This window comes from Prinia subflava, chromosome 18, assembly GCF_021018805.1.
Source record: "Prinia subflava isolate CZ2003 ecotype Zambia chromosome 18, Cam_Psub_1.2, whole genome shotgun sequence".
NCBI lineage: Eukaryota > Metazoa > Chordata > Aves > Passeriformes > Cisticolidae > Prinia > Prinia subflava.
Genome location: NC_086264.1, coordinates 13,479,921 through 13,493,861, shown reverse-complemented (window position 1 = coordinate 13,493,861; position 13,941 = coordinate 13,479,921). Strand labels below are relative to the sequence as shown.

At 44.4% G+C, this 13,941-nt stretch overlaps 2 protein-coding genes across 9 annotated transcripts in view; one reads left to right on the top strand and one right to left on the bottom strand.

Moving 5' to 3' along the window:
* Positions 1 to 1,575, bottom strand: part of ANAPC10 (anaphase promoting complex subunit 10) — a 26,257-nt gene extending 24,682 nt beyond the window's left edge. The window contains exon 1 of one of the 6 annotated variants that reach the window (XM_063415378.1): positions 1,539 to 1,575. The gene's annotated coding sequence lies outside the window, so the exon portion shown is untranslated. The other 5 variants (XM_063415376.1, XM_063415379.1, XM_063415375.1 and 2 more) reach the window with 5 other exon arrangements.
* Positions 1,196 to 13,941, top strand: ABCE1 (ATP binding cassette subfamily E member 1). 3 transcript variants are annotated; one of them, XM_063415367.1, is made up of 18 exons: positions 1,196 to 1,348; positions 4,625 to 4,787; positions 5,091 to 5,176; positions 5,666 to 5,763; positions 6,153 to 6,270; positions 7,351 to 7,488; positions 7,603 to 7,672; positions 8,686 to 8,782; positions 9,544 to 9,633; positions 10,203 to 10,324; positions 10,580 to 10,801; positions 11,215 to 11,274; positions 11,359 to 11,417; positions 11,581 to 11,691; positions 11,892 to 12,034; positions 12,126 to 12,248; positions 13,169 to 13,280; positions 13,522 to 13,941. In XM_063415367.1, exons 2-18 carry the CDS (start codon positions 4,685 to 4,687, stop codon positions 13,567 to 13,569), a joined length of 1,800 nt encoding a protein of 599 aa, XP_063271437.1. In that variant the 5' UTR covers positions 1,196 to 1,348; positions 4,625 to 4,684; the 3' UTR covers positions 13,570 to 13,941. The 3 variants fall into 3 exon arrangements, with proteins under 3 accessions (XP_063271437.1, XP_063271439.1, XP_063271438.1); XM_063415369.1 differs by having other exon boundaries at positions 1,205 to 1,263; XM_063415368.1 differs by lacking the exon at positions 1,196 to 1,348 and adding an exon at positions 1,740 to 1,890.

The window sequence follows — 13,941 nt, the reverse complement described above, 5'->3', positions numbered from 1 at the left end:
TCCTCACAGAAGTTCCCTCTTTTCCAGAAAACATCCCAGCCCTGCGAAGTAACAGCCAATTGAAGATGTTTTAGCGAGCACAGCTTATGAAGAGAGTGAAATGGATTTATTGAAATTTGTAACTTTGTACTTTTTTTAAAATATATTTTTGTGAAAGCCTAGGTTTTACAAAAAGTTACCTGGTAAGGCTACAAACTGTTCCTTAAAGGAGGCGAGCACACCTTTACAAGGAATATAAAGGGTAAAAATTAGGTGGAAACTGTCGAAAACCAAGAGCAACCAGAGGACGAAGCCGCTTTGGAAAACAAAATGGTAGCCGTCCCCTCACGACTTGTTTGTAGGTCTTTCAATCAGTATCAATTATACTAATTACAAGCGTAACAATTATAAATAAATATAATGAAAATTAACCAGGTCCACAACACTATATTGCAGCCGCGTTCCTCAGGCCTACAAATCGCTTTAGTACCGGAAATAAAGCAGCAGTACCTACTCACGGCACGGGCCCCGCCGGACCCCGGGCCCCGCCGGACCCCCGGCCCAGCTCCGCTCTCCGGCCGTGAGGGCGATGCGAGACCCCCGCACGCACGGCGGGAGGGACCCGCCTGGGCAGCCCCCAGACGCGGCGCCAACAGGCCGCCTCAGCCAGCCGAGCTTCTGCCGGAGCTGGACCTTCCTCCTCGTCCTCCTTCTCCTGCCCTCACGGCCCCGGTAGAGCCGCAGCTCCCACCTGATCCCGCCGGGACCGGCCGCCGCCGCTGAGGGGCCGCAGTGCGCGCGCGCGCCCCGCCCGCTTCCCCTCACGACGCCGGGGGCGGGGCCTGGCGGGGCGGGGCCTGGCGGGGCGGGGCCTGGCGGGGCGGGGCCTGGCGGGGCGGGGCCTGGCGGGGCGGGGCCTGGCGGGGCGGGGCCTGGCGGGGCGGGGCCTGGCGGGGCGGGGCCTGGCGGGGCGGGGCCTGGCGGGGCGGGGCCCGGCGGGGCGGAGCCCGGATGGGCGGGGCCTGGAGGGGCGGGGCCGGGCGGGGCCGGGCCGGGCGGGGCCGGGCCGGGCGGGGCCGGGCCGGGCGGGGCCGGGCCGGGCGGGGCCGGGCCGGGCGGGGCCGGGCCGGGCGGGGCCGGGCCGGGCGGGGCCGGGCCGGGCGGGGCCGGGCCGGGCGGGGCCGGGCCGGGCGGGGCCGGGCCGGGCGGGGCCGGGCCGGGCGGGGCCGGCGGGAGCGAGCCTGGGACGTGCTCGGGGCTGGGTATGGAACGCGAGTTCCCGAGGTGGGCTCATGAAAATGCTTCCCCACGGGAAGGAAAGCGCGTAGTGCCAGTGTTTCAGATGTAGATGACAAGCTGCCCAGGGCAGGTAAAGGCTAGCAAGGTCATTCTATCTTGGTACCTTTCGCGTTGTGTTAATCCCCGGGCGTATCCGACATAGGTTCTAATGCCCTTCGGTTCGGTTCCTAATACCGAAATTGCGGTCGCGAAAGGGAATGACAGCACCTTTTCTTGAGAAGGGCCCGGTCGAACTGTTACTGCTGCCCGCCACCACCTACCCAGCGGAGGCAGAGGCCAGCGAGACCTTTCTGTGCTGGGAAGGCGCCGTGCCGGCCCGGGGGCTCCCCTCGGAGCGGGGCCGCCGCTCTATGTCTCCATGGTGAGGAGGGCGGCCCTTCCCGCGCCGCTGTCCCGGGCCAGGGCCGCCCTTCCCTTCCCTCCGCTCCCCTCGGCGGAGGCCCCGCCCCCCGGGCCCGACGGCCATCTTGGCCGGGTGGCGGCGGCGCGAGCACGTTGCGCGCGCGGGCCCGCGCGGGATCAGCGGCCGCCGTTCCCCGCCGCGGCGCGAGGGCGCCGCGCGCCCCCCCCGCCCCTCCCTCAGGCCGCGCCGCGCCCCCCTCACGGCTCCCGGTAAGTGACGCCGGGGCGGATTCCCACCTTCCCGCACAGCAATGGAGGCGCCGGGGAAGCGGCCCCCTCCTCGTACCGCGCCCCCGGGCTCGGCCTGGGCGGCGGCCTCGCCCGACCCGCCGTGGAAGAAGGGTCGGCTCGCCCGCGCCCCGCCCGGGCCTCAGGGCCGGAGGCTCCCGGGGATCGGGGCTCGCTGCCGGCGTGGGCACGGCCCGGGCCGGCGCTGCCCGCACACGCGGTACGTCATCGGGCTGTGTGCCGGCCTGGCCTGCCCTGGGAGAGCGAACGCCGGCATTTCGCTCCAGGGAGAACCGGGAGCTGCCTCCTTGGAACGGCTCGGGGAGAAAGCCGAATTTGCCTTCTTTTGGGGAAGCTGATATGCACGTGGGTGCGTGTGGGGCGCTGAGGAGATCAGGCCTTCCTGCGGGTGCGATAAGATAGCGGGGTAAGGCCGTGTTCTGCCAGTGTGTGTAAAAACAGGAGAAATCGGCACGGCTGGCTTTTCTCAAGGACCGTGATGGGCCTTCCTGCCTGGAATGCACTTGGATACTTCACCTGCAAGTTCCTGTGACAGTTTTCAGGCCCTGATGTAATCCCTGCTGTAGTTCCTTCCATAAGCTGCAGTCCTAAACCAGTGGTCTTGAAATACTTTCATTAGTTTCTTTAGAATGCTAATTTCTGGGTTGTTCTCACGCCTTTCACTTCATGTGAAGGGGAAATGTTAAAGATGGAGTGATAATTAGTACTGCTCAGCACAAGCTAAACACACCCACTCGTTGTGCAGCGTCAGTATATTTGGCCATATGCTTTCATGTTAACATATTTTCTTATTCATGTCCTGTCTTATGAGTAACATCATGATTTAATACAGTAGGGAAATCTGGGGCATGTCTAAACGCCTTTTTTTGTACATTGCCTCAGTTTCTAAAATAAATGTCAAAACCTTAAGCATAGACTAGTTCTTGTATAATTTACTATTGTTTCTGCTTTGATACTTACAGGTGTAGTGGTCCCGCATACACAGTTTGAAAATCTGTTTTAGCCTTCATTTCAGTTTTCTTTGGGTGCTCCAGTTCTTGGCTTTCTTGTTCGTATTATGGTGTGACTGTGTGAAGTCCATCAGCAATGGAATTGAGAGGCAGTTCCTGAGCTTGTTCTCAATGGCAGCTGGAAGTGCTGCTCATGCCCACTTCTTTCTCAGCATTTCTCTCTGAGGTCTGATGCAGGGTAATTTTATAAAATATTCACTGGTTTTGTGCAAAGTAACTAAAGATGGCACAATTCTGAGCCCAGGCCTTGCCTTCACATCTTTCATTGAATACTTTCTGGTTCTGCTTCAGTCTTCGTTTGCTTTCAGTGTTTTAATTTTTCTTTGTTTAAGTCTGAATATTTCATTGCCATTACAAATCATTCTCAGTCATAATTGCCTTGACTTCTTAAATCATAATTTAGCTCTGATACCTGTGAAAGAAATAAATACTATTAATGCAAGCACATTGCACTTGTTCTGCAGACTGTACCTTGCTGTTGCCTTCTGTGCAGATAGCAGTGTGTGGGGTGTTTTTTTGTGTGTAATCTGGTGTGTTAGGGTGTGCAGCAGCTGTGTCAGACAGCCCAGGAATGCTGCCTTAGAATGCTTGTGATAACATGTTTTGTGTCTTATTTGTAGACATGTTTGATTTTTTGTTATTAAATGACATAATTGAACATAATGGGCAGCTTTTGGCTTCAACAAATGCTACTGACAGGGTTTTCAGGACATTTCCTTTTTTCTCTAGCCAGCAGTTTTTAGTCATTCTCTCCTTCCCTCACCTGTGTTGCTGGTCCATTCTGGGAAAATTTTCTGCTGCCACAGCATCATTCACTAATTCAGAACAGCTAACCCTAGTAGTTATTAGCAATTATTATTTTCATTCTCTGTTTTTTATTCCATTCTTGCTATGGAAAGGAGCAGCACAGTCATGCAGTGAAATGCTTCTGAGTACCAGTTTCTCCTGTGCCTGCAGTGGTGAGTGCCCTGCTCAGTGACTGGTGTGTTCTACTGGAACACTGCTGATCCGTGTTCCGTGTCCTGAGAGTTCTGCATCTGCTCCCTGCAATCACCACCATCCCAGTCCATGGGTTAATTCAAATTCCACTCACCTAACTGGATATCAGTATGTAACTGGAGTTCAGTCTGGGTTTGGACAGTTTGTTTATTTATTTCTGAGTAGATATTATTATTTGCTTTTGTGGACAGTTGTCATTGTAGGGATCAGTACAGTCCTGGAAATATTGCAGAAGTTACAAGAGTCACAAATATTGTATATTTAATCATATCCTTGGAGTAATAATTGTAGTCACAATTTGACAGTGTGAACAAGGATACTTTATTAAAGGGAACTTGTAAAACTAAAATTTGGAGCTGTATGGATTCTTATGTTCTTACTACAACTTGCTTTTTTTGGAAACAAATCCATTTTCAGATACAATCACGATTTTATTTTTACACTGGAAAAACAGTAATGGGATGGAAAGTCGATGTTAAAATTTTGTGCAGTTATCTACACACAAGTACCCTTGTTATTTGTATCTCTGCCTTTACTCTGTTTGCCATGTTGCTTAAAGGAAGAAAAAAATCAAATAATTTTTCATTTTTCATCTCTGCACTCCACTAAGCAATAACTTCTGACATGTCTGCTCTCTGTGCAGTTACATGGTCTCTTATGGGTTTTTTCTTTTCTTTTTCTTTAAGATCTGGAAGGCTCCCACTGCTCCTTAACTGGTGTATGTGTCTAACCCTAAACTGTGCGTTATGGCAGACAAATTAACGAGAATCGCTATCGTCAACCACGACAAGTGTAAGCCAAAGAAATGTCGGCAGGAGTGCAAGAAGAGCTGTCCTGTGGTTCGAATGGGTAAGAGAGACATGAACAAAGACTTGGAGACCTTTTAAATCACTTCTGCTAAGGGAAATGAGCTCTTTGTAACTGATAGATTTTTGTGCATCATTCAAGCTTTTTGTTTCATCAAGCCTTTAGAAATATCACTGAAAGCATGAACAGTTCTTACTAATAATGACACTTTTCAAGCCTTTGGATAATCTGAAGCTTCAGTGAACATTAATCAGTTACATGTTCCTCTGGGGAATTTAGTAGGCAGGAATTCTGATTCACCTGAAACTTTACTGACCTTGTCTTAATTTTTTTTTTTTTCACCAGGAAAACTTTGCATAGAAGTCACATCACAGAGCAAAATAGCATGGATTTCAGAAACACTTTGTATTGGTTGTGGTATTTGCATCAAGGTAAAAATTAAACTGCTTTATTTAAAGTGCTTGATTTTCCATATTTTGCTGTTATATTTAGTAATGCACTTCAAAAAGCAGTTTTCTCTACTGGACTAATCAGACCAAGTTAACTTACTGTTTATAGAAAGTGAAGGACTGTGTCACTTGACTGTACTGGTTGGGTTGTAGGGTGTGGGTTTTGTTTGTGGCTTTGTCTGGATTTTTTGTTTGTTTGTGCCTGTAGACACCTAGCAGGAGAAAGATGTTTTTTGTGAAAGGTGGAGAGTATATGCAGTGAGCCTTATTCATATTGCAGACTGACAGTCTAAATTGCAAACTGTTAATTTGAAAAATGTGATATAGAACTTCTTGGCAGGTTGACCATGTAAAGGAAATTTGGTAGAAGTCCATTTTAAAATGTAAGTGCACAGCTGGGTACAGTACAAAGCATAGGCTTTTGTTAATAAATTGTGTACACTAATGATCTATAATTTATTTATATTCCAGAAATGTCCTTTTGGAGCCTTGTCAATTGTTAACTTACCTAGCAACCTGGAGAAGGAAACAACACACAGATACTGTGCCAATGCCTTCAAACTTCACAGGTATTTTATTTTGCAAATATCAAAGAGACAAAAAGTCCAAGTTTTTGACAGTGTAAACATAGTGCACATGAAAATGTTCTTGGTTCTTACTCCAGTAGCTTCCTTTTAGACTGTTAATTACATTTTTCTTATTAAAAAGTACTATAAGGAAATAAACTAGTGTTAGGGATTGTTTTACAGAGCCCCTATTTAAAAACAGACTGCCCTTAAATATTTCTTATGCTCTTCTATTTTTAAGGAGTTTGATATAATTTGGGTTCGATATTTGCAAGCTAACAAAGGCTGTAATAATCAGAAAGTCTGAAAATGGATTGCAACGTTTGCTTGACCACTAAATGTTGGTGTGTGATGGCATAAATATAACACAAACTTGACAATGTTTTGTACAGGTTGCCTATCCCTCGTCCAGGTGAAGTACTGGGATTGGTTGGAACCAATGGTATTGGAAAATCAACTGCCTTGAAAATTTTAGCAGGAAAACAGAAGCCAAATCTTGGAAAATATGATGTATGTATCAGGAAGAGAACAGAGTTAGCATTTTAGATAGCTGGGTTGCTGTTTTTGGACTGAATGTTTGTAAAGTGTGTTCCTTTCTTACCTTCAAATTGCACGAGGACAATTGAATTCTGATTCACTTTTGTCCTTCAAGAAGCACTTGTTAGAACCAGTGTGTTCAAACTTTCCTCAGCAGTTTCTTTACCTGAAAGAATAATGTTTTAATAAACTGTTCATTTCATGGCTGCTACCTAAACCTGCAAAGAAATAATAATTTCCCAGCTGCATTCTACATTCTCTTCAAATTTGGTTTATATTACTTTGTGGACTTCTTGTTTCAGGTGTAGTATTGCAGAAATAGCAAAGCTTTTGACTTTCTGAATGTGTATTTAATTGAATTAGCATGCTTCCAAAGTCAGACTTGCTGTGAAGGAGCCATGTCAGTATGAGCACAAACACGTGCTATGAACTGAATCTTCCATGTTGCTTCTCTCTAAAACGGATGAAGCATTTCCTCTGTGAATTTGCTTGGTTTGGAAATCTGACAGTGTCAGTCTGGTTCCATATTATTGATCATCAAAGTAATTAACTCAGCACCCCTCAGAGCAGTGCAGTGTGCAGGGGGGGACTTTTCCCTGCCTGCTTGCTCTGAATGGTTCCTTTTATTTTCAATTTGTCATTTTTCCTTTATTTTATCCTTCTGTTTCCTTGGAAATGTTTGCCAGAAGCAGAGAAAATGACCAGATTTGTTGCATCTTCTGTGCAAGTTTGTGCTTTTATCATCCCAGTCCTTTTCCTTTGGATAGCTGTAGCAGATAGTTAATAAGTGTGGTTACACTCATCCATGCTGTCATTTTCCCCATGAAGTTCTTTCAGTTCAGTAGCTTCTTAACTGTGCAAATTTAATTTTTTTTGAAGGCTAGTGAAACCTGGAAAAAAAAAGTCTCTAAACTTTGTTTTTAGAATGTTTTTGGGGATTTTTTTTGGTGTGTTATCTGACAAGCATATTCTCTTTGCCTTATTGATTGGAGTTTAAAATTAGGGTTTCTTACTATGTTTTTAAACTAAACCCAGGATTTAATTTTGTCACAGGATCCACCTGACTGGCAAGAAATTTTGACTTACTTCCGAGGATCTGAATTACAAAATTATTTTACCAAGATCCTGGAGGATGACCTTAAAGCTATCATTAAACCTCAGTACGTGGACCAGATCCCTAAAGCTGCAAAGGTGAGACATTTCAGGAGCTTCTTCTCATGTGTTTCAAGTTTTATTTAGCAGCATAATTCAGAACTGTCTGAGATTTTTAATGTTGGTTGGGGTTTTTTATTATTTATCGTGCAGGGAACAGTGGGATCAATTCTGGATAGGAAGGATGAAACTAAGACACAAACTGTTGTATGTCAGCAGCTTGGTGAGTAAATTTGTACTGTCAATTTTTAAAGTGTTTGAGAAGTTCGTATTTATTGAAACAATCAAGTTACCATAATGTGATAGAACATGTAAATTATACCAACTCAAAAAACAGAAAAAGTAAAGGCAATTTAGTGTAAAGCATGCTGTAATGTAAATAACAAAAATAATGCTTTCTGCTGGCAAACTGGTTGATACATGCTAGTTAACAGAATCTAATGCAGTTTCTATTTCATAGTAGAAAGGGTTTTTTTTAAATCTGGAAAAATTCACTTAACATCTGCTGCTCTTGCTTGCTCACAAATGTGGCAAAATCTGAGCTTCCCCCTTGGGAGAAGCACTGCATGTAAAAATGTTATACTAATATACCCCACTGCCCCCAAAGCTGTACATACCTGATCTTAGTGGGTTAACACTGAGAAGAGTACACCTCGTAAGAACATCTGCATCCTCAGCCCTAGTAATGTTTTACAGATGTTTTGTATTTAGTTGTTACTAAATCTAGTTGTTGTTAATTTTACAATGGGTTCTCTTTGGTGGGGCTGCCATTGTGCCCCAGGAGCGTGGGCTCTGAGTCCCACTTCATTTATCAGTGACACAGTCTGTGCTTGAAATGTGTTCATTAAACTGCTTAGAATTACCTGCCTCACCCACCTGCAAGGTTTGAGGGACTGGATTTTCCTGAAGATCAGAACTCTTCACCAAGTCTGACAGGAAACACTTCCAGAACTGGGATAGTTTCTTTTCAGGGCCAGAAATCTTCACCAAATGTATGGTGGAGCAAGAAAGAGAAATGTAATCCTTGTGCATGATGAGAAGCAGCCGTGCAGCCCATGCTGCAGAGGAGCCATTTGTGATTGTGATTTAGTATTAGCAGTGTGATACTGATGCTGTGTAAAGTGAATGCTTGTCCTCTTCTCTTTTCCTCTCTGTAGAATGTTTGCTATGTTCATACATGTTTCTGTAGGTAATAAAAATATGGATTGTTGTGTAAAATTAACCACTTATTTGCAGACTTAACACACCTGAAAGAAAGGAATGTTGAGGACCTTTCAGGAGGAGAACTTCAGAGATTTGCTTGTGCAGTTGTTTGCATTCAGAAGGCTGATATGTATGTTTAATTTACTTCTGTTACACATTGCTTCTAATAATCTGTCTCAGAGTATGGTCCTCGAATATACACTTACTCTTAACATTAATACTTTTGTTTGAAATATTGGAAAATATTTCATAATTATTAAATAATGTTTAAAAATTAGCACACCTCCCTTAGCCTCTCTGAGTGAGAGAGGTCCAGCTGCTTCCCCACCTCTTGGAACTGGAGTCCCTCCTCTCCTGTCTTGCAAGCAGGAAATTACTGTCTAATCTTGGTTTTTTCCTGACTCCTTGGGACCAAGAAAGCCAAGATCAGAAGAGTTACAGCGTTTTGGTTTTTTTGCTGTCATGAATTTTTGGTTGGTTGGTTTTGTGCAGCTGGTTTTTGGTTGGTTGGTGTGAATTTCAAGTGGGTTTCCTTGTTCAGTTTTCTGTCTTTGGAAGATGTCCTTCCTCCAGTCTTCTACAATATTTTTGCACTTTTCAGTTCATGTTAAATTTAAGGTAACTCAGAGTGAGTGCATGGGAATCCTAACTACTGATTCTTGTAACTTTTGATAACTTTGTCAGAACTTTTGGCAAAGTAATGCTTAACTCACTTCCACATGACAGAGAATGAAGGGAGGTGTGCACAATTCCCATTTTTTGTCTCCTATTCTCAGTATAAATAATGATAATTTTTTATTTCCATGTACTTTATGGTTGAAATGTTAATACTATGTTTGAATAAGTAGAAAGCTTGCATTCACTAAGCTTCACTCTTCCTTTTGGGATTAGCTTCATGTTTGATGAACCTTCCAGCTACCTGGACGTCAAGCAGCGCTTGAAGGCTGCCATTACCATTCGCTCCCTAATAAACCCTGACAGGTAAATACAAGTTTAGATGTTTTCAGGCTGTAACAATGCACGAGTGCTTGTAGAGGGAGGAAACATCCAGTCCATGCCCTCAGAAGTGCTCACCTCTCACTATGGTACACTAACAGATGTTTCAATATTCCAAGTCAGTAATATTCCATTCCTTTGCATTTTGGAAACTTATTTCCTGTAGTTTCTTGTCCCATTTCAAAATTTTGTAATAAGGATGGGAAAATATTGGTGGTTACTTTTCACCTGAATATTGCTCTTTCATCCCTTTCTCACAAAGATTTTTTTCTTAAATATTTTTCACTCAAATCAATCACCCTCCTTCCACTTAGTGTACATGAAGAAGCTGCCAGTTTGCACTGAAGATGGACTTTCAGTTTATCATTCACGAGTTTATTGGACAGTTTAAAAATGCTTGTGAGAGATTTGAACTCTCCTTTTTTGGTATAAAGTGAAAAGACCATATTGACTAAAAATCATGTTGCTAGCTCTTGTTCATGCAAGACTAGAGTAAGCAAACACAAATGTTTTGCACTGAAGTAAAAAAGCATCTCTGTGGCTGTGTTTTTCAGGTACATCATTGTTGTAGAGCACGATCTAAGTGTGTTAGATTATCTCTCTGACTTCATCTGCTGTCTGTATGGTGTGCCAAGTGCTTATGGGGTTGTAACCATGCCTTTCAGCGTAAGAGAAGGTAATTCTTGCCCTATTTCTCTTTCTAAACATACCCAAAAAAGACAGCAAAATGCCAGTTGTCTGCTGTATAAACATATCCTCTTCCTGTTACACTTCAGCAAGGAAAGGAGGAGTTCTTGCTGCTTCTTCTAACATTGCATTTAAACTGCAGCATTCGCATTACCCAGATGGAATTTACAGCCAGGAAGTGAAATTCATCTTGTTTTACTTGGTTACAGACCTCTCCTAATGATCTTTTTTCCTCCCGTTGTAGGCATCAATATTTTCCTAGATGGCTACGTTCCAACAGAAAATCTAAGGTTTCGAGATGCATCTCTGGTATTCAAAGTAGCTGAGACAGCTAACGAAGAAGAGGTTAAAAAGATGTGCATGTACAAATACCCAGGCATGAAAAAAAAGATGGGAGAATTTGAACTATCCATAGTAGCTGGAGAATTCACTGATTCTGAAATCATGGTGATGTTAGGGGAAAATGGTAAGTGCAATTTATGTTGGAAACTGCTTCTGCAGCCCTGATTGTGCTCCTGAAGCCCTTCCTCACTTTGGGAGCCAGGCTTCAAAATGACTGGGTTTGATTTAGGCTGAGCTGCTTGTTTCCAGGTGAAGATAGCACAGCATGAGGCCCCTGAGCAGGGAGAATGTGAAGTTGCTGAGTGTTAGCAGTGCCACCCTGTTTTTAAAAACTTCGGTGGCAGGTTTAAGATCTCTTCCATTTGAAAAAGCAAGTAGTAGCAAGTGCTGGAAGTTAATAGAGGAATTTTTAAAGCAGTCTAATTTAAAAATGTATTTTTTATTAAATAGTCTTTGTTGTTGTTGTATCAGTGACTCAATTGTTAGAGGTGTAAATTACTAAAAAGTGATTAATGTGTAACTTGTATTTTATTTTAGGAACTGGCAAAACAACATTTATCCGAATGCTTGCAGGAAGACTTACACCTGATGAAGGAGGTAATGTGTTATACCCAAGCTGGAACCTATTTCAAGGATACTGGAAATTCTCTTGTTTACATTATTAATTTTGTCTTTTTACAGGTGAGGTCCCAGTCCTAAATGTCAGCTACAAACCACAGAAAATCAGCCCTAAATCCACGGTACATTTCAGCCTTATTTATTGAGTATAGTGTTTGCTGCAAAACGGACAGATAGAAATTCTTTTTTGCCTATTTTATATCGGTATCTGTTTTAGATAGATTTTTAAAAATTCTGTTTTCTTGTGGTGCACAAAACTGAACAGCAGCATTTTCCTCCTGCTAGGGGAGTGTCCGGCAGCTGCTGCACGAGAAGATCAGGGATGCCTACACCCACCCGCAGTTCGTGACTGACGTGATGAAACCCCTGCAGATAGAGAACATCATTGACCAGGAGGTACTAACTGCTCCCAGCAGCATCTGAGCTGCCCGAGCTGCCCTGAGCTAAGCTCTGTTTCCCATCCTCACTGCCTGAGCTGCCCCGAGCTAAGCGGGCCCTGTTTCCAGCTGCCCCGAGCTAAGCAGGCTCTGTTTCCCCATCCTCACTGCCCGAGCTCACAGCTGCCCCGAGCTAAGCCCTGTTCCCCTCTCCCCCAGGTGCAGACGCTGTCGGGGGGCGAGCTGCAGCGCGTGGCGCTGGCGCTGTGTCTGGGCAAGCCTGCAGACGTGTACCTGATCGACGAGCCCTCGGCCTACCTGGACTCTGAGCAGCGCCTGATGGCTGCCAGAGTCATCAAACGGTGAGAGCACGCCCTGGGCAAGGGGCTGAGCTTTGCTCTGCTGTCACAGTGAGCTCACACGACTCCCTCTTCTTCTTTCCCCTCATTGCAGTTTCATTCTCCATGCTAAAAAAACAGCTTTTGTGGTAGAGCATGATTTTATCATGGCTACGTATCTCGCTGATCGTGTGATTGTTTTTGATGGCATTCCTTCCAAGAACACGCTGGCAAACAGGTAAGAGATTCATTGGGATTGCTAAGCAAGACTCATCCCTGCCTATGGAAATTAAAGCTGCACCCAAGGCTGTCCCAAGGGTTCTGACATTTGTTTTGAGTCATGGAACAGAAAACAGGATTGATCCTCACTTCCAGGCTGCCTAAACCAGAGCTGGGGTACATAACCAACCCCTCAAGAACTAGACCAGCCTTAAGCAACTGCATGAGGGCCAAATTACAATCAGGAGAGAGCAAGGAATGAAAAAAACACCCCCTGCAAACGACCCTTCTGAAAGTCACTTTAAAAGAAAGCAGTGTATCAGTGGTACCTGTGTGCAGATGCAGTGAGGGCCAAGTCACCAGCATGCAGTGAGCTTTGTTTTACTTTCAGAGCTGCCCCTTTTGATGGCTGCTTTTGTTCCTGTAGATAACTTTATGTAATGACAGAGATTTCTGATGAGCAGCCCTATCAGAACCCAGGCTTTTAGAACAGGGAGTACTTGGCACAAGGCAGATGAAGTGAACACGGTGTGCCTGTGTCTGCAGTCCCCTGGCTGGGGTGGTTTTCCTTCCAGGAACACACGCTGGAATTCAAAAACCACAGTCACTCACTGATAGTGAGGAAGTTATGATCTCTGTTAGATTTGGTTTATGGTGCAAGTTTGGGTTTTTTCCCTTAGATGTAAATAAGCATGCCAGCACACACGTGTAGATACAAAATAAAATAAAGGTCACAGCTGGAAGGCACAGGGAGATGCTGCTCTCATCTTCCAGCAGCAGCTGAGACAGGGTTTGACTGAAAATGTAACGTCATGCTGTGTCAAATACAGCTCACATTGGCATTTCCAGAACTGAGTGAGCTCAGGATGGAGATCAAAGTTGCCTGTAATCCTGTAAGACTTCTGAAAATGCAGCTAAAATATTCTCCTCTCTTAACAGCCCACAGACTCTCTTGGCCGGAATGAATAAGTTTTTATCTCAGCTTGAAATCACTTTTAGAAGAGACCCCAACAATTACAGACCAAGAATAAACAAACTCAATTCCATCAAGGTAAGAGAGGAGCACCTTTACAGTACAGGAGCCATGACTGTTTAATATGTGAGCCAGATTCTAAAATATGGAACAGAATGAAGAGTGCCAGGGTAGTTCTGCTGTGCTGCAGAAACAGCATGTGGAACTAGTCAGAATAAGAGAAGCACAAAGGAGTTTAGATAAGTGTCTTTTATTTCAGCTACGTTCAAGTCTGCCTAAGACTACTTCAAGTAATGGTGACCTTTTTTCTCTTCCCAAGGATGTGGAACAAAAGAAGAGTGGAAACTACTTCTTCCTGGATGACTAAATACTGAATCCCAGCATCTTTTTACCTGGCATCTAATGCATATTGGAATCCGAACAGCTGTGATGAGATGGCTCAGATCAGGTTTTAGAACAATTAATCTTTTGGAGCTTAAAATCTCTTGCTGCATTTAACATCTGAGACAGTAGCAGTAAACATTTTAGTCTGAGTAAAACTGCCACTTTCTATATTTTGGTGACACAGCTCTATTTCCAGTGTAATAATTTAAAACAAACCACCTTGAGATTGTGCAAATGGGTCTCCTGATTTTTCAAAATTAATGGAGGTTTTCAATTCAATATATCCTATTCATGTACCAAGTACTGACTGAACTTCCTCATTTTAAAATAAATCTTTGAAGCTGTTTCTGTATAA

Bases quoted from the DNA above. Each gene is read 5' to 3' on its own strand.
- ABCE1 (XM_063415367.1), top strand. From the start codon at position 4,685: ATGGCAGACAAATTAACGAGAATCGCTATCGTCAACCACGACAAGTGT. The intron at 7,673-8,685 runs GTGAGTAAATTT...ACTTATTTGCAG, and splicing joins TGTTGTATGTCAGCAGCTTG to ACTTAACACACCTGAAAGAA. The intron at 12,035-12,125 runs GTGAGAGCACGC...CCCTCATTGCAG, and splicing joins GCTGCCAGAGTCATCAAACG to TTTCATTCTCCATGCTAAAA.